This window comes from Sorex araneus, chromosome 4 (genome assembly GCF_027595985.1).
Source record: "Sorex araneus isolate mSorAra2 chromosome 4, mSorAra2.pri, whole genome shotgun sequence".
Classification (NCBI taxonomy): Eukaryota; Metazoa; Chordata; class Mammalia; order Eulipotyphla; family Soricidae; genus Sorex; species Sorex araneus.
Genome location: NC_073305.1, coordinates 147,311,694 through 147,335,023, shown reverse-complemented (window position 1 = coordinate 147,335,023; position 23,330 = coordinate 147,311,694). Strand labels below are relative to the sequence as shown.

At 37.5% G+C, this 23,330-nt stretch overlaps 1 protein-coding gene across 1 annotated transcript in view; it reads left to right on the top strand.

Moving 5' to 3' along the window:
- The window catches only part of TBC1D32 (TBC1 domain family member 32), a 227,184-nt gene that overhangs the window by 43,369 nt on the left and 160,485 nt on the right, over nucleotides 1-23,330 (top strand). Inside the window, exons 13-16 of the mRNA XM_055137151.1 lie at nucleotides 2,245-2,385; nucleotides 6,605-6,685; nucleotides 8,882-9,024; nucleotides 17,985-18,112. Of these exons, the coding sequence (XP_054993126.1) occupies nucleotides 2,245-2,385; nucleotides 6,605-6,685; nucleotides 8,882-9,024; nucleotides 17,985-18,112 (493 nt within the window). The remainder of the gene's footprint in view (nucleotides 1-2,244; nucleotides 2,386-6,604; nucleotides 6,686-8,881; nucleotides 9,025-17,984; nucleotides 18,113-23,330) is intronic.

Genomic DNA, 23,330 nt, shown 5'->3' with positions numbered 1-23,330 from the left:
GTTGATCCACAATTCTGGTTTTGGTGTACACTGATGCCTCCCTCAGCACCAACCGTGTGCTCAGGACTCTCCACTTAGTTCTCATGTTACTTCCAGTCAATCTATTCACTTCCCATATACCTCCCCTACCACCCCGGCCCCTTCAGCCTGGTACACTCAAGTTTGTATCCCAGAATTTAAGACTTTTTAATTCTGAATTTTTACTGCCCTTTTCCTTTCATCATCCAGCTTGCCATTGTTATTTTATGTCACTTCCCTTAAGCAAATAGTAAGTTCTTTTTAGCAGGAAGATATGATTTTTCTTCACTGTTGTGAAAATTTTTTTATCTAATTCAAGCAAGATAATGGTCAAAGATCAGTAATTACAGGCTTTCAAAAGCTAGTGTTTTGAAGTGAAAGAAGTTAGAAACCAGAATTTACTCTTTAAGTGAAAGGATACATAAGTTTATGTTACATCACTACATGGATTTATCTAATATTTATCTAATTTTTTTATTTTTAAAATATTATCTCTAGGGTTCCCCCCCTCCCATTTCGACTAATAGCCTTTTCTGGCTTGGTCTTTTCCCTGTGTAGGGAAGATTTCAGGGTACTTACTGCATTCTTTTGCCATTTCTTTCATAACTGCTCTTTTCTCTTTCAGATATTCTGGCTTGCAGTTCCTAAGCTGTAGATCATATTTAATCTTCTTTGGTCCACAGAACATTGAGCAAAGAACATTTGTTATGTAAATTAACAGCACATGTGTATATTTCTCTAGCTTCAGCTGTTCTTTTATATGGCTTTAGAATCCTCTAAGATACTTTTCCTGTAATGATCTGCAATAGTTTACTGCAAGCTTTCATTAGATTCACTAACTGCCTGCCTTGCTACTGCCCACTTTTCTCTCAGGAAACCTTGTATTCATACTTCACTAAGAAAAATAAAATATCCCAAATGTCTTTTATCTATGCATACAAATGCATGTTTTTATGCCCTTATCAAAAATCCCCTTACTCTAAACTACAATGGACGTGAGCCCGAATTACATATCAGGATATTAGTGCCCCTTTAACCCTCCCACCCCACCCCAATGTAATGGTCCCAAAGCAAGGCAGAGGTTGGGGAGTAGCCTTGGGTGCAATTTGGAGGCACATTCTGTTTGTTTCTTAAAGCAAAAACTACCAGGATTGTATTGAATTTTTTTTTTTTCTGAAAAGAGCCCAGAAGTTAGGTCAAATAAGTTTCGCGATGTATGAGATTTTAATTTTATTTAGTTATAAGGAGGATTATGTTCTGTGGTGACTTTTAATGAGTAGAACTTGATAGTACTTAATATTTTCTTTGTATTTCTCTGAGCCTTGAGTTGAAATGTCTTGATGTCTAATTCACAACTTACGGTATTCGCTCTATAATGAAGAATGTATGTACATTAATCATTCTCCTCAGTTTCAGAAATTTTGTAATGAATCTTTTTAAAAAAATTTTTTAATTTGATTTTTTTTATTAATTAGTGAGTCACCATGAGGGTACAGTAACAGATTTACACATTTTCATACTTGTGTTTCCCTCATACAATGTTCGAGCACCCCTTCCTCCACCAGTGTCCATTCTTCACCACCAGTGAACCCAGTATCCCTCCCACCTCCCAATCCCATCCCCCGTTTCCCCGGACCCCCTCCCAGGCAGGCCATTCCCTTTTGTTCTCTCTCTCTCTCTCCTTTTGGGTGTTGTGGTCTGCAATAGGGGTATTGAGTGGCCATCGTGTTCAATCTGTAGTTACTTTCAGCATGCATCTCCCCTCCCGAGCGGGTCCTCCAACCAGAGCTTACTTTATGTTCCCTTTTCTTTCTGAACTGCCTTTTCACCCAGCATGTGAGGCCAGCTTCCATGGAGCCAACCTCCTGGTACTTATTTCTACTATTCTTGGGTGTTAGTCTCCTACTCTGTTATTTTATATTCCACAGATGAGCACAATCTTTCTATGTCTGTCTCTCTCTTTCTGACTCATTTCACTTAGCATGATACTTTGAAGTAATGAATTTTGCATATAAGTGGATCAACATGTAATGAATCTTTTATTCGATTTTGATGTTAGGGAATTTTAGGAAGCAGTAAGGAAAAATGCATATTTAAAATGTACTAATAATTTCTCTTCATTGTAGGTTGTAGCCTTGTTTAGTGTTCTGAAGATACTGAAGACAGGTATTATAAAATATAATGATGTAAAAATAAATGTAATTGCTTCTCTTTTTCTTTTTTAAGGGAACAAGAAGAAAGGTTTATACTACACAGGAAAAGAACTACAATATATATATTTCATTCACTCACTGTGCTTTTTAGGAAGATTACTGATCTATACTCAGGGCAGGAAACTATTTCCTATAAAGTTGAAAAATAGAAAAGGTAAGTGTATTTAGGAGAATTGAAATATTCAGATATGGGTTATATTCTGGATGTTACAATTTGGAGATTTTGCCTGATTTCTCCTAGGTACTTAGTGACATACATTTTTAGTATAGGACTTGGTCACCTTTCTAAGTGTTTTTCAGTATGTACTTTGTTCATACTGATACATAGTATATAGTACAGAGGTCAGTAAACTTCTCTAAAGTACCATGCAGTCATTATTTCAGCTTTTGTGGATCACGTGCTATTATGTTGTTTATTTGATACGTGTATACATGCCAGCTATGTGGATGAGAAATTATTATCTAATGTCTAAAACTGCTAGCTTAGACCTGCTTTCAGAGCTGGGTTTTGATTAAAATCTGGGAATTTGAATTTCTCATATTCCTTACAGTTGGTAAGACTTTCCTTTTTCTCTATTCTTTGTACACATGTGGTTTAAGTTGTAGACCTGCTTTCCTTCAGGATGTCTGGACTCTTAGCCTGTGCTCAGTGCTTATATTGTCAATTCTCACCAAAAGCCTTGGGCACTGGCTCTCTAATAAGCTGCATTGGTAAACCTCATTTCCTACCTGTTGTTACAATCTGTTGCTTTAAGACTCCACTATGAGGGGGACTCTTAGACACTTACACCTGGTTTCCGCTGGATTTAACCCTTTGATTTGCTTTGTAGCCTTTTTACAAGTTTTTTATGATTTATTTAATTTTTTTATTGAATCACTGTGAGATACAATTACAAAGCTTTCATGATTGAGTTTCAGTCATGAAGTGATCAAATACCCATCCCTCCACCGGTGTACGTTTTCCATCACCAATGTCTCTAGTATTCCTCCCACCATCCCCACTCCGACCCCACCCCCTGCCTCTATGGCAGACAATTTCCCTCTTTCTCTCTCTCTTCTTTTGGGCATCATGTTTTGCAATACAGATACTGAGAGGCCATCATGTTTGGTCTTTCAGCACCCATCTCCCATCCCGAATGATCCCTCCAACCATTATTGACTTAGTGATCCTTTCTCTATCCCAGCTGCCTTCTTCCCCAGCTCACAAGGCAGTCTCTGAACCTTGGAACAGTCTTCCTGTCCCTTGTCCGCTTTGTAGCCTTTTATTATGCATTATACATCATAGCTGGTTGTAGGTTGTGTCTTGTGAGTCTTCCTAGAGAGTCATTGCATTTGGTCTTGGAGACCTGTGACATATTGTAACACCTTTAGAAATCATCATCATCATCATCATCATCATCATCATCATCATCATCATCATCATCATCATCTCTTTGATTGTCAAATTTATCGAGTGGTCTCAGTAATGTCTCAATTTGTCCTAGTCCTGAGATTTTAGAAGCCTCTCTTTACTCGTCTTTCCCAATGAGGGAGGCTTTTTCAGGGTCAGGGGAATGAGACCCAGCATTGTTACTGGTTTTGGCATATGAATACACCATGGGGAGTTTGCAAGGCTCTCCAATGTAGGCAGGAAACTCTCGGTAGCTTGCCAGGTTCTCCCAGAGGGAGAAGTAGACTATAAGATATCTCTTGAACACCTTTAGAAAAGAAAGAAAAATTATTCTCTGCTTGTTAGCCTTACATAGTTGTGCCTAATATATATGTGTGTATATATGTATATATATATAGTTTTATAATCCTATTATTAGGATTATTATTTCCATTTTGAAATTTTGGTAGCTGTTTTGAAGTTGTTCTACTGTCCTTAATCTTTTTCTCCTTCTCCTCCTCTTCCTCCTCCTTATCTCTTCCTCTTTTGCCACATTACTTCCAGCAGTGCTTAAAGGACCAGGAGCTTCTAGGTATTGACCCTGGGTCTCTTGCATGCTCACATGTACTCAACCATTAAGCTGTTTCTATCCCAGTTTGTGAGCTTTTTGAGAAAATATTTTATATATTTATCTTGGTTTATTTATATGTTATCTACAATTTATTTAGCAGTTTATATTGACAGTCAACATCTGCATTGGGTCTATCAAATATTTGTCATTTGAAGACTCAGATTTATTTATGTTTTTTTACTGAATCACAGTGAGATACACAGTTACGAAGTTGTTTATGATTGGTACAATGTTCCAAAACCCATGCTTTCATCAGTGTACATTTTCCACCATCTGTGTCCCCAGTTTCCCTCAACCACCTTCGCCTGACTCTATGGCAGGCACTTTTTTTTTCTTTTTGGGTCATATCCAGCGATGCTCAGAGGTTACTCCTGGCTCTGCACTCAGGAATCACTCCTGGCAGTGCTCAGGGGACCATATGGGATGCTGGGAATCGAACCCAGGTCGGCTGCGTGCAAGAGAAACGCCCTACCCACTGTGCTATTGCTCCAGCCCCCACTTTTCTTCTCTGTCTGTCTGTCTGTCTGTCTGTCTGTCTGTCTCTCTCTCTCTTTCTCTCTCTCTCTCTCTTTCTTTCTCCCCTTTGGGCATTATGGTTTGCAATACAGAATACAGGTACTGAAAGTTTAAATCCATAATCCCTTTTCCTACTTTCAGTATTCAGTTCTTGTCCAGAGTGATCATTTTCAACTTGAAAACTCAGTTTAAAAAGATCTGTTATACTTTATTAGAGTATAGCATTTATTAAAGTCAACATTTATCTTTGGTGTTCTGTGTATACTTTTACTATTCTTTATGTGGTCTTCTATATCTTGAGTTGGTAAGATACAGACTATGAACCAAATCAGAACCAAATCTTTCATACTGTGTTATATAATTTAGGGGCTAAGAAGGGTTTATATGACTGTATTTATTTTAATCTCTATTAAAATGAACTTTTAAATTAATTTCCAATTGGTATATACTACCATACAAGTTTTAGTAGTACAATTTAACATCGTGGTATGTGTATACAATATACTTCACCCACAAGTATATATCAAATTGACCTTCTGTTCTTATTCCTTGTACCTCTCTTTCTTCTGTAAGCACCATATTTTTCTGAGACTGAGTTACTTTTGTTGATTTCTGTTAGTCTTTTCTTATAAGTTCATCTGATTTATTTACATAAGTGAAGCTATCTGGAATTTGTCTTTCACTTTCTGACTTATTTTACTTGGCATAGGCACCTCAAGTTTTATCTGTGTTGTAAAAAGACAAATTTTTATTTTTAAGAGCTGAGTAGTTCTCCATCAGATATATCACAACTTTTTTTTTATCCTGTCATTTGTCAGTGGCATTTAGATTATTTCCAGGTTGTGGTTCTTATCAATAGTGCGCCTATTAACAAAGGGTTTTTGATATTCTATGTCACTGGATCATGTGATGTTTTTAGTTGTAATTTTTTTTTTTTTGGGGGGGGGGACACATCTGGTGGTTTTCAGGGATTATTCCTGGCTCTGCATTCAGGGATCACTCTTGGTGGTGCCCAGGAGACCTTATATAGGGCCGGGGATTGAAGCTGGATCAGCGATATGCAAAGCAAGTGCTCTGTCTGCTACACTATCTCTCCAGCGCCTCTAGTTTTAATTTTTTTTTAAATCCTCATAATATTTTCCAGATTGTATCAATTTACATTCCATTGTCAGTATCTACGAATTCCATTTTTTATTTTAATAGATCTCTATTTTTTAATTAATGAAAAAATAAAATGCATATTTTGTGGCATGAAAATATATAGTTTAATGTTTGACATACATAAATAGTCATATTTACATTCATTACACTATTATGTACACTGTTATGGTGTACATAATAGTCTAAATGGAACAGCCATACTTGTTCATTTGCATATTATCTCTGAGCACTTTGTGCCATAATAGCAGAATTGAGTACCTGTGATACAGAATGTTAGGCTTCAAAGTCTACAGTCTGATCTAAAAATGTTTTCCAGTTCTGTTCTATATACATAGCACAGTCTAGAAGTTAGTTTGATCAGTATACTAAACTGAATTTTATAATTTTTAATGGAATAAATTTAAGTAGCTGATCAGATTCAGAGATATTTCCGTAGTAGATTCATATTAAGTAATTGATTCAACAGAATTAGTAAAACTGTATGTTTACATATCATCTACTTTTTTTCCAGTTGCTTACTTACTATATCTAAGTATATGTGTTTATTTTTGTATTTTCTTTCTTGGTTTATAGCTTGCTTTTCCCAAACACTACTACAGTCTGTATAACAGTTCAATATAGGTGGAAGAGAATATAGTTGAATATTTCTAAGCTGTAAACTTATGCTAGAAAATAATTTTTTTTTTCTTTTTGAAGATTCAGTATCCCCTACAGGTCTGTTGGTTCTGTTTACCCGACTTATCTATTACTCACCAAACTGTCCAAAGATGACATCAGGTAATTCTGATTCTATTTTGAATATAGAAACACAAAACATATAAAAATATTTAAATATTCTATAATTTAGATGTTTTGAGTGACCTACTTTAGTAAAGAGGATTCATAAGATATCTTGGAACTAATTCATGAAATTTAATTTTGTTCATTGCTATTTTAAGATGTTCTTAATTTTTGCAATTTAGAATCAATTTGTGATAATGTCATTCCTGAAGATCAAGATGCTCTTAAGAAATGACATTGTAAGGAAATTTTGATAGATTTGATACTAATGTGTTCTTTCTTGAAATGATCTATCCTTTAGATTTTCCTGGGTAGATTGATCAAGTGATACCCAAAATCTTAGGGCTTTTTTTTAAAAAAATTGTAAGTTAAGGAAAAAAAGAACATAAAATGCCCTTTATTTCTTAGCTGTTAATGGATTCCTTAAAAATGTTTTAAGACACTACTATTGTAAAGATAGTATGTGCTTTCCTTTTAATGTTGAAAGTTTCTAAGGCAAAACTGTAAGAAACCACCATAATTTGTATACCTGCAAATTATGGAAGTTACTTTAGAAATGTTCACAAAAATTTTGAGAGAACCGAAATGAATCACAGAAAACATGTTTTTGGTCATAATTTAGTCATATAATTGTGTATACACAAATGGATACATTATAGCACAGCGGGTAGGGCGTTTGCCTTGCATGCATGTGGCCGACCTGGGTTCGATTCCACCATCCCTCTTGGAGAGCCCAGCAAGCTACCAAGAGTATTTCGCCCGCATGGCAGAGCCTGGCAAGCTACACGTGGTGTATTTGATATGCCAAAAACAGTGACAAGTCTCACAGTGAAGATGTTACTGGTGCCCGCTCTAGCAAATTGATGAGCACAGTGATACAGTGAACTAGAATGGTCCATTACCTCTAACAACAGCTTTCAGACTTCTTTTCTGCCCTTTTCAGCACTTTGTTAGGCTAGTTTCCCCTCATATGTATATATATATCTGCAACATTCTGTTCTATTTAAAAAAATGTTTCTTTATTCTAACTACTTGTTAATATGTTGGTTTGCTATCAAGTAGCTCTTTTTCTGGTCTTATTTACTCCCTCTACAATGCCTATAATCATAGTAGGCATTCAAAGTTGGTAGATCGGGCTGGAGAGATGGTACCATGGGTAGGATACTTGTCCTACAAACAACCAACTCATGGTCCCTCATGAGTAGTAATCTCTGGGTGCAGTGCTAGAAATAAGTAAGCCCTGTATACTGTTGGGTGTGGCCTCCCATAGGAAAACAAACAAAACTCCCCAAAGTGGTAGATAAATGGATGAATGGCTATAGACTCATTAATAATACATCTCATTGCACATAGTGTTTCTCTTTGGGAACTATTTGAAAATGTTACTGAGTATTTTCATTTTGTAGGGTATTGAGTCGAAGTCTTACTTATTCATGGAGTATAGAATATTATAACAAATTAAGAACTTTGATGTACTTTTAATATTATGGTAGGAACATTTTACTCTGCTGATTTATGATTCCTTAGTTTCTCCATGTGATACACAATTAACATTATTATGCTTAAATCTATGAGTGATTTAGTAGGTTAAATAATATGAAACTACATTTATTTATGAAATTAAAAATTTCCCTCCTAGTGACAATTTCCCTACATTATATTTGTCATATTTGTGTTTTCCTGTATTTATTTTAATCATTTCACTGGATTTTTGGTGACATGGTCTTTATAAAGTTTCTTCTTTCTTCTTTCTGCTTTTGACCATAGTTTTTTTTTCTTTCCTTTTTATTTTCATACTTTTTTCTTATGATTCTAGTTTTCTACTATCCTCAACATCCACCTCTTTTTCTTTTTTTAAAGTAAAAGTATATTTGTGAGGAGAAAAGTTCTGAATTTGTTTCAAGCCACCTCATTACTGTCAGCAAAAAATGATTAATGTTAAGCAGTGAATAACATGTTTTTTAGTATTTATATTTGTCATTTACTCATTATTGATTTGGCTATAAGAATAATATATATTAAGTTAATTGCTGTGCTATCAAGTTTCAGAATCTGGTTATCCATCATCTTTGGATATTGAGTTATGTGATTTTTAATTATACTTGATGTTGAACTTTTTGAAATAACAGTAATGTACACATAACATATAAGTGTTTATGGAGTAAATTTTTGAAAATGCTTCTTGTTTGTCAGAAAATTATTCTCCTGCAAGTGTGGTGACTGAAGTTCTACGTATACTTTGTGATCATAAAGAATGTGCAGTTGAATGCTTATATAACAGCACTGTCATTGATGCCCTTCTTCAGCCTATTAGTAATTTAATGAAAGGAACTAAGGTTGGTATTTATTAAAGAGAATCTATTAGCTGGATATTAGTGAATATTCAGTAGGACATTATTTCTAAATTTGTGGTACTTAAGGTATTTTTGCTATACTGTCATTCCATAATAAATTTTGTGATCATACAGGTTTTAATTTATTCTTAAATCATAGCTTGTGGAGCCAGTTGATTTACTAGTTACGGTAGTGAGGAAGAGTACATTAAAAAAAAAATCATAATTTTTTTTCCTTAGGTGTTGTTTTGATTTTAAGATTTTGATTTTAAGATTGATTTTAAAATATTTTCTTAAGCTATGGGTCTTATAAATGTAATAACTCTTGTTAATGCCTTATTCATATTGATGATATTTTTGTAGCCTCTGGACATAATGTTTTCTTAATGAGCCAGTCCTGTCTTATTTGATGAACTAATGTAGCACCTAAGAAAAACGATTATAAACATTACATTTCTGTATATACCTATGTATATTTATATATATCAATTTACAGTTTGTGATATGCTTTATCATGCAATTTAATCTTCACTTACTACCTGATAACTAGTCTTTTTAATCACAAAATCATCTACTTATGGGGGGCTACTATGTTGCCTTACTTCTCTAACTTCCCAGTGCTTTTTTCTCTAAGGGGTTACTTTATGATCCTTTTACCACATCCCTGATGTGATGCTTTGATTGCCGTTGTCTGTCATTTTATAAATATGCAATGAGAACATTTTCTGACTTTTTTTCTCCCCTAACCACCTTCTGGAATTGTTTCCTTGGATTGTTTCCTTGGGTTTCTTAAAATGACATTTCCCCTTCCTTTCTAACCATTCTTTCTTCATCACTCTTCCATGCTCATACTGCCCATTGTCTCAAGACCTGGTTCACTATCTTTTTTATTTTTTATTTTTCTTTTTTTTCATGATCCACCATAAGATACAGTTATAGACTTACAGACTTTCGTGATTACATTTCAGTCATACAACGATCGAGTACCCATTCCTTTCACCAGTGCCTATTTTCCAGGACCAGTGTTCCCAGTATCCTTCCTGCCACCCTCCTCTAATCTTCCCCCTCCCCCCCACGTCCTTGCTTCTGTGGCAGGCACATTCCCTTTCACTCTCTCCTTTTGGGTGTTATTGTTTGCAGTACAGGTACTAAGTGACCATGTTTGGTCACAGTCTATGTTTGGTCCATAGTCTACTTTGATCCACAGTCTACTTTCAGCACGCATTTCCCATCCCAAGTGTACCCTCTAAGCATCATTACTTAGTGGTCCCTTCTCTGTCCAAGCTGCTTTTACCCCCAGCATGTGAGGCTGGCTTCCAAGCCGTAGAGCAATCCTCCTGGCCCTTATCTCTACTATCTTTGGGTGTTAGTCTCCCATTATATTCTTTACTTTATATGCCACAAATGAGTGCAGTCATTCTATATCTATCCTTCTCTCTGACTCATTTCACTTAGCATGTTGATCCACTTATATGCAAATTTCATGATTTCATCTTTTCTAACAGCTTCATAGTAGTCCAGTGTTCAGATGTACCAAAATTTCTTTAACCAATCATCTGTTCTCAGGCTTGGGTTTTTTTTCCAGATTCTGGCTACTGTAAATTGTGCTGCAATAAACATACAAGTGGAGATGTCATTTCTACTGTATTTTCTTTGTACTCCAGGATATTTTCACAGAAGGGTATTGCTGGGTCAAATGGGAGCTCAACTTCTAGTTTATTGAAAAATATCCATATTGTTTTCCCAAGAGGCTGAACCAGTCGGCATTCCCACCATCAGTGAAAGACAGTCCCCTTCTTCCCACAATCTATGCCAACACTGGTTGCTTTTGTTCTTTTGGATGTGTGCTAGTCTTTGTGGTGTGAGATGATATCTCATTGTTGTTTTGATCTGCATCTCCCTGATGATTAGTAATGAAGAGCATTTTTTCATGTGCCTTTTGGCCATTTGTATTTCTCCTTTGAGAAAATTTTTGTTCATTTTCACCCCCATTTCCTGATGGGGTTGGATGTTTTCTTCTTGTAGAGTTCACCAGTGCTTTGTATATCCTTGACATCAATCCCTTATCCGATGGGTATTGGGTGAATATCCTTTCCCATTCTGTAGACTGTATTCTGGTCACTGTTTCTTTTGAGGTGCAGAAGCTTCTTAGTTTACGATAGTCTCATTTGTTTATCTCTGTTTCCACTTTCTTGGTCAGTGGTGTTTCGTCTTTGAAAATACCTTTAGCTTCAATGTCGTGGAGGGTTTTCCCGACCTTGTCTTCAATATACCTGATGGATTCTGGTCTGATGTTGAGGTCTTCATTCCATTTTGATCTGACTTTTGAGCATGGTGTTAGGTAGAGGTCTGAGCCCATTTTTTTTTTTTTTTGCATGTAGCTGTCCAGTTTTGCCTGTACCATTTGTTAAAGAGGCTTTCTTTGCTCCACTTTATATTTCTTGCTGTCTTATCAAAGATTAGATGATCATATGTTTGAGGTTGTGTGTAAGTATATTCAACCCCATTTCATTGGTCTGTGGATCTGTCTTTGTTCCATTACCATGCTGCTTTAATTATTACCACTTTGTAGTACATTTTGAGGTTGGGGAAAGTGATGCCCCCCATCTTTTTTCCCCCAATAATTGCTGTAGCTGTTCATGGGGATCTGTTGTTTCATATAAATTTCAGGAGTGTTTGATCAATTTCTTTGAAGAATTTCATAAATACCCTTATAGGGATTGCATTGAATCTGTATAATGCTTTGGGTAGTATTGCTATTTTGACAATGTTGATTCTCCCAATCCATGAGCACAGGATGTTTCCATTTCTTTGTGTCTTCTTTTATTTCATTTTTTTTAACCTTGGAAAATTATTTTTAACAAATCCTATGGATTTGACTTTTTAACCCCCAAGAAGATTTTGAAACAAAAGTAAGAATACCAAATCTTTTTTCGAGAAACAACATGATATTTAAAAATGTCCTGTGCTGTATACAGTAACACCTTTAGGGCTATTTTAGAGCTTTTTAAAAAATTTTTAATTTTTTTAATTTCTTATTGAATCACCATAAGAAAAGTTTCAAAGCTTTCAGGTTTAAGTCTCAGTCATACAATGATTAAACACCCATCCCTTCACCAGTGGACATGTTCCACCACCGAGAACCCCAGTATACCTCGCATCCCACCCCCCGCCCCTGCCTTTGTGGCTGATGGTTTTCACTTTAATCTCTCTTTACTTTGATTACATTCAATATTTCAAAAGAAAACTCACTATTATTATTTGGAATTTTCCCCGCAAATCAGGCCTGCCGAAAAGACATCATTTGATAATTTGATTGCGGCCGTACATTTTTGGATTTCTGGTATTTTAGTAATTAAGTCCAGAGAAATTTATGTCAGAATTCGAATCAATGCAAGCTCATACCTCCTGTTAGTGAGCTCCATAAGATGGCAGTCACCACACCGCCGAGAAAGGAAAGGCTGAGAGAGAAAAACCTTTCCCCTCCTGGGACGGCATGGGGCTGTAGCTTAGTTCACAGTCTAGAGACATTTCTGCAAGAAGCCACTGGGTTCCAAAAGTAGTTAGTGGGCCTCCAGGATCATGGTCTTTTAGGAGTGGAAGAGCCATTTGTGTGTGGCCACTCGGGGTCTAGTCTAGGTGGAGAGCCTTCTTTTATTTCTTGAAGTAGCATTTGTAGTTTTCTTTGTACAGGTCCTTTACCTCCTTAGTTAAGCTGATTCCAAAGTATTTGGTTCTCTAAGGCATGACTGTGAATGGGATTGCTTTTTCATATCACTTACTTCTCATTATTTGCATATAGGAAAGCCATGGACTTTTGGGTATTGATTTTATAGCCTGTGACTTTATTATACAAGTTTATTGTTTCTTGGAACTTCTTGATAGTCTTTAGGGTTCTCTAAGTGTAGTATCATGTCATCTGCAAATAGTGAGAGCTTGATTTCTTCCTTTTCTTTTTTTTTTTTCATTTCATTTTCTCTTTACCTTGATTGTGTTCCATATTGCAAAACAAAACTCACTATTGTTGTTGGAGTTTCCCCCCAAGAAAGACAGCCCTACTAAGGAAGCATTTGATAATTGGTTTTCCATTAAAAGATTGTATGTTTTCAGTTTTTAGAAAAGGTCGTGTGGCCGCTAACTGGAGCTGTCCCAGTCCCGAATCCCGGAGCCGTGTTAGTTGCTGCTCAGTGTCACTGGGGCTCTATCTGGAGAAGGTGTGCCAGCTGTACTCCTCCTTTTGGATCCCCGGTGTTGCTGGCCGGGTTTCTCTGGAGCATTTCTCCTGCCTCGTTGCTCACCAGACTGCCTGGCCTCTTCTCTGTTGAATGTGGCAAGATGGCGCCGAGGGTGGGTCAAGGGCCGATTTCTTCCTTTTCTATCTGGATGGCCCTTTTCTTGCCTATGTGTTATTCTTTCTTTTTTTCTTCTCCCTATACTCTGGAGTCAAGGTTGATCAGTGTCTTCCCCCTTTAAAACATTGCATTCCCTCAGCCAGCTATTCTGAATGCCACATTTGAGTGATACCATCATTTGTTTATCTTTTTCTGGTTTACTTCATTTAACATGTTTTCCAGCTCCATCCATGTTGCCACGATTGCATGATTTCATCATTCCTTACAGCTGTGTAGTATTCCATTGTGTACATACAGCATATATGCATGATCCACTTATCTATTGTTGGACATCTAGGTTGATTACAAGTCTTAGCTATGTTGTAATGAGTGCTGCAGTGAATATTGGTATGCATATGTTCTTGTGAATGAATGTTTTTCTGTGAATTGCTGGGTTGTAATGGTAGTTCACTTTTAAACTTACTGAGAATTCTATTCTCCATACTGTTTTCAGTAGGTTTGCTGAAAGTCTTAAGTTAGGTAAAGTCAGACATTCACAGAGGACTGATGCTTGCTCTCAAGAAATCAACACTGGGGCCAGAGTGATAGCACAGCTGGCAGGGCGTTTGCCTTGCATGTGGCCCACCTGAGTTCAATTCCCAGCATCCCATATGGTCCCCCAAGCACCGCTAGGAGTAATTTCCGAGTGCAGAGCCAGGAGTAACCCTTGAGCATCACCGGGTGTGACCAAAAAAGAAAAAAAAAAGATTTCAACACTTACTGAAACCTCTGCCTTATCTTTGGATCTGTGTTCTGTACTGGATATGATAGAAGCAGCTAGAACATGTCAATTTCCTTTAAGAGGGCTACTCTAATGGAAAGGGTAGACTGTTCAATATTGGAAATGAGGAACAGAATGTTAAAAAGTTGTATAAGTCTGAAAGAAAAAGTTTCTAGGCAGAGAAGTTTTTAAGTGGTACACTCTCAAATAGGCTTTGTTAGATACTAGACAAATCTACTGGATTTATTAAAGTGCATTGATTTTAACATGGAATGTTTCATATTTATATAGAGATACGTGTATTGGAATCCATTCATGTACAGGGTATATAAGTAGGCCTCAGAATGAATTGGAATATTAGTAGAATTAGCTTCTAGATAGGCATAATCACATATGCCTTTAACACTTGTTTAATAATAATGTACTTTGCTCTGGCAAAGATACTTTCATTTTAAATCAAAAGTGAGGCCAGAGATAATAATTATGTCTTAGAGATCTGTGGGATCTGTTTTTGTCATAGCCATTGATAATATATTTGCTACTGGTGATTCGATTTTTAATTTTTTAATGATAGGAAGTCTTTAATGCTATTGTAGATGTTTGTCCATGCATTTTTTGTGGTATGGAAAATGCATGTTATTTTGAAAGCATTTTACTTGCAGTCTGTTTTATGACTAGTACTTAATTTTGATCATAATTTATAATTTTAAGCAGCAAATGCATTTTTTAGCAAATGAAATTTTTAAGTGGTCAGCTTTAGTTATTACACAATAATTAAAGATTTCAGAAAGCTTCTTGATTTTTGTTTGACTTCACATTGTCTTGGCAAAGTTAGAGGAAGTAGCACTTATAGATCTAGGAAACGAAAGCAGGTTCGTGAAACTTCCTAGTGATAGAGGATTGCTGTGGAAAGCTGTAGCTAGGCCTTCAAGCTCTACTAAGTATAATGTCATCCAAATATAAGTCGTTTCCTGCAACTGACATTAATGTGAAATTGACACCTCAGGATCTTTGAAGAGTTTCTAAGTGTATTGGTGTAATAGTGTTTTACCATTAGCGGACTTTGTTTCTCATTATTGCAACTGATGTTTGATAGACATTTATTGATTTTGTTAATCCAAGCAGTTTTATTTGTGTTTTCTGTATGTAATCAAATAGAATATGAGTAACATGCAATGGTAGGAATTAGCATATTATTTGGACCAGATGAAAGTGCCATAGAAGACCAATAAAAAATAGTCTTTTAGTCAAGGCTTGTCTGGAGCCTTTTGTTATAACAACATTCAATTATTGCAATTCATTTTCAATGACTAAGGAATATAGTATTTGGATTTTTAATCTGTTTTTTCTCTATTTTTTATCTTATTTTAATTTGGACTATTAAAAGACTAGTGGGGCTGGAGCGATAGCACAGTGGTCAGGCTTTTGCCTTTCACGCGGCCAACCTGTGTTCGATTCCTCCGCCCCTCTCAGAGAGCCCGGCAAGCTACTGAGAGTATGGAGCCCGCATGGCAGAGCCTGGCAAGCTACCCGTGTGTATTGGATATGCCAAAAACAGTAACAATAAGTCTCTCAATGAGAGACGTTACTGGTGCCCGCTTGAACAAATCGATGAGCAACGGGATGACAGTGACAGTGACAGTGAAAGACTAGTAAGAATAGCAATCTACATTTTTTGCGAAGAAATTGAATTTAGTCCTTTCTTGCTAGTCAGGAATAGTAGACTGTACTTTTAAAAAAATATGTGAGTTCAAATATTGCACTTCTTTTTAAGATGTTATCATTTGTAATTTATAGTTTTAATAATGTTTGAAGCCCTTTAACAATCTTTGTAAGTTTTAACTCATTTTAGTTGGAATTCATTACTATTTTCATAGGAATTGATTTTTATAAATATAGTAGAAAATGTGCTGTGTTTTGATAAAGTTAATTTATAGTATGTGTGTTGTAATCTTTTAAACACACAGAGTGACACACATCTTTAATGTGTGTTCAAAAAAGTGTGGGCATGCACCGGGTGTGCTTGGTGGCCATCAGCCTCTTCCCCATCCCAGCTGGCCGCCTCCAGCAGATGCATGAAGGAAGGAATGGGGACCAGGCTGGTTAGTTATCAATCGCCGTTTATTCCAATCTCTAGTCTCATTCTCTGCCTCATTCCAGTCTTACTCTCCTCTCATCCTCTTCTCACACACCCATCCAGTTTCACTCATCCCAAGCAGTCTCATGGCATGCCCCATTCCAGTTTCCCTCTGCCCCTCATTTCCATCTCCTGCCACCCTGTCTCTCAGCCTCAGACATTCACCCAATACGCAGATTTCCAGTAGCCAATACACATAGGTGTGGTTGCACAATCAACAGATGTAAAGCTCTTCCCTCAGGGAGAGCTTCTTCTAGGACAAGATCTCATCCTACAGGGAGATCTGCTCAAGAGTGAAATACTATGCAGGGGTATATTTCTTTTTTCCTTAGTCCATATCCATTTAAACCGTCATCCTAAATTTGCTCCTTAGTAATATTTCTAGCCATTTTGTATGGACACAGTAAGAGATATATTAAGCTTATAGTGTGGCTCTTCTGGGGATGTCTTACTATATATCCCAGACTATAGTCCTCAGGCCATATTAGTCCTTCCTAAGGACCCTCCCAGCAGGGTCCTTACCTAGTTACTTCTTTTTGGATCACTTCTTTTTGGATCACGACAGAGTTTGTCCATGCCCATGCTCTTATTATATGTTTTATGGCACTTGGCTTGTCCCTTTGTGATGCCAGGGTAGCTTACAGCTTGCCCTGGGTCCAGGTAAGTCCCTTCATTGGGACTCTCCTTTTGGGGTGCAGGATCTAAGGATAACCAAGGCTTCCCTCAGGTAAATATGACTATACCCAGAAGTAAATATTATTTGGAGTTATTTAACTCCCAAGTTATAAAAGCATAGCATTGACTGTCTTCCTGTGTCTATACAAAAAGAATATTGCTCTAAGTAAACTATGCAAAGGACATAAATGAAAGGGAAAACAGTATTTCATTTGCATATACAAAATCCAGAGTCCTAGAAGAATCTGTCAAGTCACAGGGTCTGATTGGGGATATAAGTGATTAACAGATAAGGGAAGCAGAAGACAAAGGAGAAGTTAAAGATAAATACAGGAATGGGAGTGCCTTGGAAGCACTGTGATGGGTCTAACTCAATAAACCTAAGCTCCCTGCAATGAGGGAGAAAGGATGGAGAGGAAAGGATGAACCAATGTTATCCTACATTTAAGACAAAAATAAATGAAATTAGATTTGAATGGGTTTAGAAACCCAGTGAATAGGAAGTAAGTGATAAGGTTAAAGTAGTGGAACTAGTGCATTTGTCCACATGAATCATGGGCATGAAATTGTAATAAAAGTTGCATATGTTATAAACAATATGTACATATATGTGTGTATGTGTGCATTTGTGTGTGTGTGTGTGTGTGTGTGTGTGTATAGTATAGTATAGTATACAGCTCTAATAGTGTCAGTTTCTCAACTGTCTTTATAAACAGTAGTTGGCTTGGGTGAGAAACATGTATTTATCTCATCACCAGTGTTGGAAAAGAATATAATCCAGTGAAATATTTAAGTTGGACATATTCTTTCATACCCTACCATGTTATAGACTTTCTATCTTTTGGTTGTGGCAATGTAGTTTTATTAGACTGCAGCCCACCCTTGAATTTTAGTCTTTGATGTGTTAATATGACATAATGTTCTATGACTTATTTCCTTTTGTTGTGTAGTTTTATTGGAGTGCAGACTACCCAATATTTAGTCTGTGATATGTTAGTGTGACATAATGTTATATGATTTGTTTCCTTTTGCTGTATAGTCATCTCCAAATTGCTCTGAAACAGCCTTAATTCGTATAGCTGATATTTTGACAAGAATTGCATCTGTGGAAGAGGGACTTATCTTACTTCTTCATAATGAAAACATGAGTTCTTTAGATGGGAAAAGGTATGTACCTGCTCTGCTTTAAATAATTTGTGTAGTTTGCAGCATATTTTTCTCAATCTGATTGAAAGTTGCTGTAATGCCACTTTTGGGTTTGATTTATTAGTACTTATTGAGGACTTTTGTATCTGTGAGATATATCATTCTGTATTTTTTGTAATCTTTTGACTGAATTAATACTTAGGCCATAATTATACTAATCACTTAGGGGTATTTTCTCTGCTTGCATTTTTAGATGAGATTATAGAAAATTTGTATATAATCTTCCTTAAATATTTGATAAAATTTCTAGTGAACTTATTTGAATCTGGTGTTTTCTGTTTGTTTAATGACATTAATTATTGATTCAGTGCAATGATAGATATTTGTTAATAATTAAATATGAATAGATATTTAGGGGGCTGGAGCGATAGCACAGCGGGTAGGGCGTTTGCCTTGCACGCGGCCGACCTGGGTTCGATTCCCAGCATCCCATATGGTCCCCTGAGCACCGCCAGGAGTAATTCCTGAGTGCAGAGCCAGGAGTAACACCTGTGCATCGCCAGGTGCGACCCAAAAAAAGAAAAAAAAATAGATATTTAATTACTTAATTTCTTTTGTGTGAGTTTTATCATGGTGTTTCAAGAATTTAATGCACTTATTTAATTTTCCAAATTTGTGGGCAAAAATTTATAATATTTCATTATTATCCTTTTTTTTCTTTTTTTTTTTTTTTGGTGTGAGGAGAGATTTGGATCACACCCATTGATGCTTATGGATCATTCCTGGCTATGTTTGGGGGACTATATGTGGTGTCAATAATTGAAGTGGGCATTTCCACATGTGAGTGAGTGCCTTCAGCCCTGAATTATGTCTCTGGCCTACCTTTATTATTCTCTCAGTGTTAATGGGATCAATTTTAATGACCCTCTGTGTATATTTACTAAAAATAAATTATGAAGAAGGCCACTATGAAGAAGGTACTCTATCTCTCCTGCTCCTTGCATTTGGTATTCTCGGGCTGCTTCCCACACCCCAGGGAGGCCCATAACGATGGGCAGGTGAAGGAAGGAACGAGGGCCAAGCTGGTTGGTGTTAGTTGCAGTTTATTCCATTCCCATCTCCATTCTCCTCTGACTCTCCCTTTGCTTCTGCCTCCCCCATGCTACTTCATTCTCCTTCTGGATCCCCCTTCATTCTCCTTCTTGCTCTGGATTCCCCAGGCCCCTTTACAGTCTACTGTAAAGCATGAGGAGTTGGGGTAATAATTACATGTAGGTGTGGTCATACAACCAACAGAGGTAAAGTCCTTCCCTCAGGAGAAACTTCTTCTAGGACAGATTCTCATTCAGCAAGACGACCCACCCAAGAGCAGAATTCATGGGTGTGTTTCTCCTCTCCTTGTCCAACAAACATATAAACATTCATAATATTAATTATTTTGTATGGACACCGTAAGAGATATATTAAGCTTATAACATTGCTCTCCTGGGGTCATTTTGACCTCAGACTACAGTGCTCAGGCCAGATTAGTCTTTCCTATCTCTAGCAGGGTCCTTATCTCGTTGTTACTTTGGGATCACGACAGTGTTTGTCCTTGACCATGCACTCAACTTATAGTTAAGTGTTGTGGCACTTTGGCCTGGCCCATTTCGATGCCAGGATAGCTCACAGCTTGACCTGCGTCCATTCAGTCCCTCGTTGGGACTCTGCTTTTGGGGTTCTAGGAACTAAGAGCAACTGAGGCTTAAGTCAAGAAAGCAGATGCCCAGGAGTGTGGATTGTTTGGGGATAATTTACTCCCAAGTTACAAAAGCATAATATTAACCGTCTTCCTTTGTCTATACAAAAAGGACATTGCTTTAAAGTAAACTATTCAAAAGATATAAGGAGAGGAGAAAGGCAATATTAACTTACAAGTTCAGTGCCCTAGGAGGATCTGACCTTACAAATTAACAGAATCTGATTAGGTAAAAAGCTGATTAACTGGTTGGGGAGGAGAGCAGGTTACAGATAAACAAAGGAATGGGAGAGCACTGTCATGGGTGTAAACCTATGCTCCTTGTGGCAAAGGAAAAAGGAAAAAACAATGTTATCCTACACCTCTGTTGGTATTTTTATTTTTTAACTTGAGACTAGTGGTTCATAATTTTTTTTTTTTTTTGGCTTGTTTTTGGGCCACACCTAGTGGTGCTCAGGGCTTACTCCTGGCTTTGCACTCAGGAATCACTTAGATATTTGTCTCATACTTTTTTTTAATAACCCTCAAATGAGTGCAGTTATTTTATATCTGCCCCTCTCCATTTGACTCATTTCATTCAGTGTGGTACCCTCCATATACATCCATTGATAAGCAAATTTCATGACTTAATTTTTCCTAACAACTGAAGAGTTTTCCATTGTGTAGATGGACCATAATTTCTTTATCCAGTTATCTGTTCTTGGCCACTTGGGTTGTTTCCAGATTCTGGCTATTGTGAATTGTGCTGCATGTGAGTGCAGATGGTGTTTCTGCTGAGTGTTTTGGGGTCCCCCAGGGTATATTCTCAGAAGTGGTTTTGCTGGGTCAGAGCGGAACTCATTTTCTCCACTAGACATTTTCTGAACGGGATTCTGATTGGCCCCTCTGAGTAGACAAGTCTGGCGAGTCGATCAACAGCTTTCTCTGAGAACAAGTGCATTGCTGAGAATTTGCTGTCATCTGGAGGTCATGATAGAATGACGGTCATGGCTTGCTTATTTCTTCCTCTGAAGAAGTTGTTAATTTCCATAAATACTTGCACAAATATTTTCCCTGGGATAAAAACATCTTATGCTTCTGAGGTGAATGGGCATGTGGCAGTGGTAGCTCATAGAGCCCCCCCTTCTCTGGGCACCCTTGTACTTCTGGGCTCTTCTGTTACTCTGCCTTTGCAGGGCATTTATATGGTGCACTTTTGTGCACTTTTGTGCCTGTGTAATCAGGAGCTGCCCTGTTTCACACTGTCTTCCAGAAGTCTTAAAACCTTTCTCATGGGGTCATAGTATAGTGCAGCGGGTAGCATGTTTGTCTTGTACATGACCAATCTGGGTTCTCTCCCTGGCATCCCATATGGTTCTCGAACTGCCACCAGGAGTAATTCTGTAGTGCAGAGCCATCACTAAAGAACAAAAACAAATAAGCAATCACACAAAACCCCCCTAAAGAAACACGTTCTTTCTTCCCATACTTGCCATAGTTCAGGGGATTTTCTTTTGTGAGGTTGCTGTCTTTAATTTCTTTTTCCACAAGCAATACAAGTACACTTTAGGTGCTTTTTCAATAATTATATAAAAGTATTATGTTAATAAAAAATTATATACTTTCTAAAAAGTAGTATCTATACTGGCCTCTTTCAGCCAGTATGGACATTCCAAAATTGTATTTTGGGATCAGAGGAAAATGCACATTTGGCATAGATGCTCTTGGATTATTTCTTAAAATGTTGTATAGGCTTTTACCTTCTTGCCAGTAGTATGCGTTCCTGGGCTACATAATAGTCTGTAGGTGCTTTGGAAGCTGAATGGGTTAGAGATGTTTTGATCCATCTTTACTTGACCTTATTCAGCTTCAGCACCTCATTGCTCTTTTGAGATATGGTTACTGGCTATTTTCATTTCCTGATAGTAACATTTCTTTGCATACCATTTTCCACTTTTTATCCAGTTTTCTATTAACTCTGATATCTGTATAGCAAATGTGCAAGCTATATTAAAAATACCCAAAAACTTCAATTCCTTTCTGTTCTCCAGAATACTTAATTTCAGCTGCTTTAGAGTTTTCTTTATCTTTTTACTTCTATATCATCAAATAGCCTGGTGCCAGGGGCAGGAGATTCTGTGTTGTCCTCTTCTGGGAGCTTTGTTTTATAGTCTCTGGATCTTGGCCTTTGATGGAATTACATGGCTCCAGGGGCGGTTTGTGGGTGTGACTGCCAAGCTACTGGAAAATGGGGGACCTGGGTGGAGGATGCCCAGTCCTGATTTGAGCAGGCTTGGAGATCTAATCCATGGGTCCCGCATACCTGGGTTCCTCTGTCGGTTCCTTTATGGGTGAGGCTCGTCCGAGTGTGTGGAGAGTGGCCTTGAGCATGGCTGTGGCTGGGTTCTGGAGGTTTTCGACTGCCGGGACTCTGCTTGCGGTGGGGAGGGAAACTCAACTCTCCCCACTCCGAGGTGCCCTGGTGAAGATAGCCTGCCATTGGGGCAAGAGATTCTGTATCACAGCCATACCCACAAAGCACTCCCCCTCTCCCCTGCCCCATGCCATGTAATCTCATCCATGGCCAAGACCCAGAGACTATAAAACAAAGTTCCCAGAGGAGAGTGATGCCGAATCTCCTGCAGAGCCTGGCCAGCTACCCATGGCGTATTCGATATGCCAAAAGCAGTTACAACAATGGGCCTCATTTCCCGATCCTGAATGTGACTGGGACGAATGAGATGTTACTGACACCCGCTCGAGCAAATCAATGAGCAACAGGATGACAGTGATACAGTGATCATTAAATAATGTGGTATAATGCTTCTTAGTTTTAATTTTGGACATCATCCATTATTGCAAAGATGTATTTTTTATACCCCACTGACCACAGTACACACAATAACCCATACATCTCCCTGCCCCCACCCAATCAGTGCAATAAAGTTCAACAATAAATTGCCTTGGTCAGAGCCATACTGTATTCATCTCATCATAATCAATCTTCAAAGCCCAGCCATGTGATTCATTTTATTTCATAACTTTTCTCTAGAGTTGTTAATTTTCTTTCTTTTGTTGGCATAAGTTTCAGTGTAATTAACTTTTGCTGCATAGCTAAATCATCTGCATGCTCTAATTCTTCTCAGTCTATTCAAATTCTGTCAGTTTAATTTTATTTAAAAAGCACTAGTTTTTAAGCCTTATGCCTGGCTTTGTTCAGAACTGGTTGCTGCCTTGTTCTGGGGCATAAACCCCATTCCTCCCCCCAATTTTTATTGAGGCATTATGATTTGCAATCCCGTTATTGATGGATTTTCGTGCATATAATGTTTCGACAGCATGCTCTCCACCGTGTCCATCCCCTCCACCACTGTCCCAAAGTCCCCTCAGCCACCATAAGCTCAGTACTGTAGACCAATTGTCAGCTTTTGTTGCCTTGTCCAGTTGTTGTCCTGGAAACCAACTTTATCATTGCAAGTGGCTTTATTCCCATTTCTCCTCTTTCAGTCTTTTTTTTTTTTT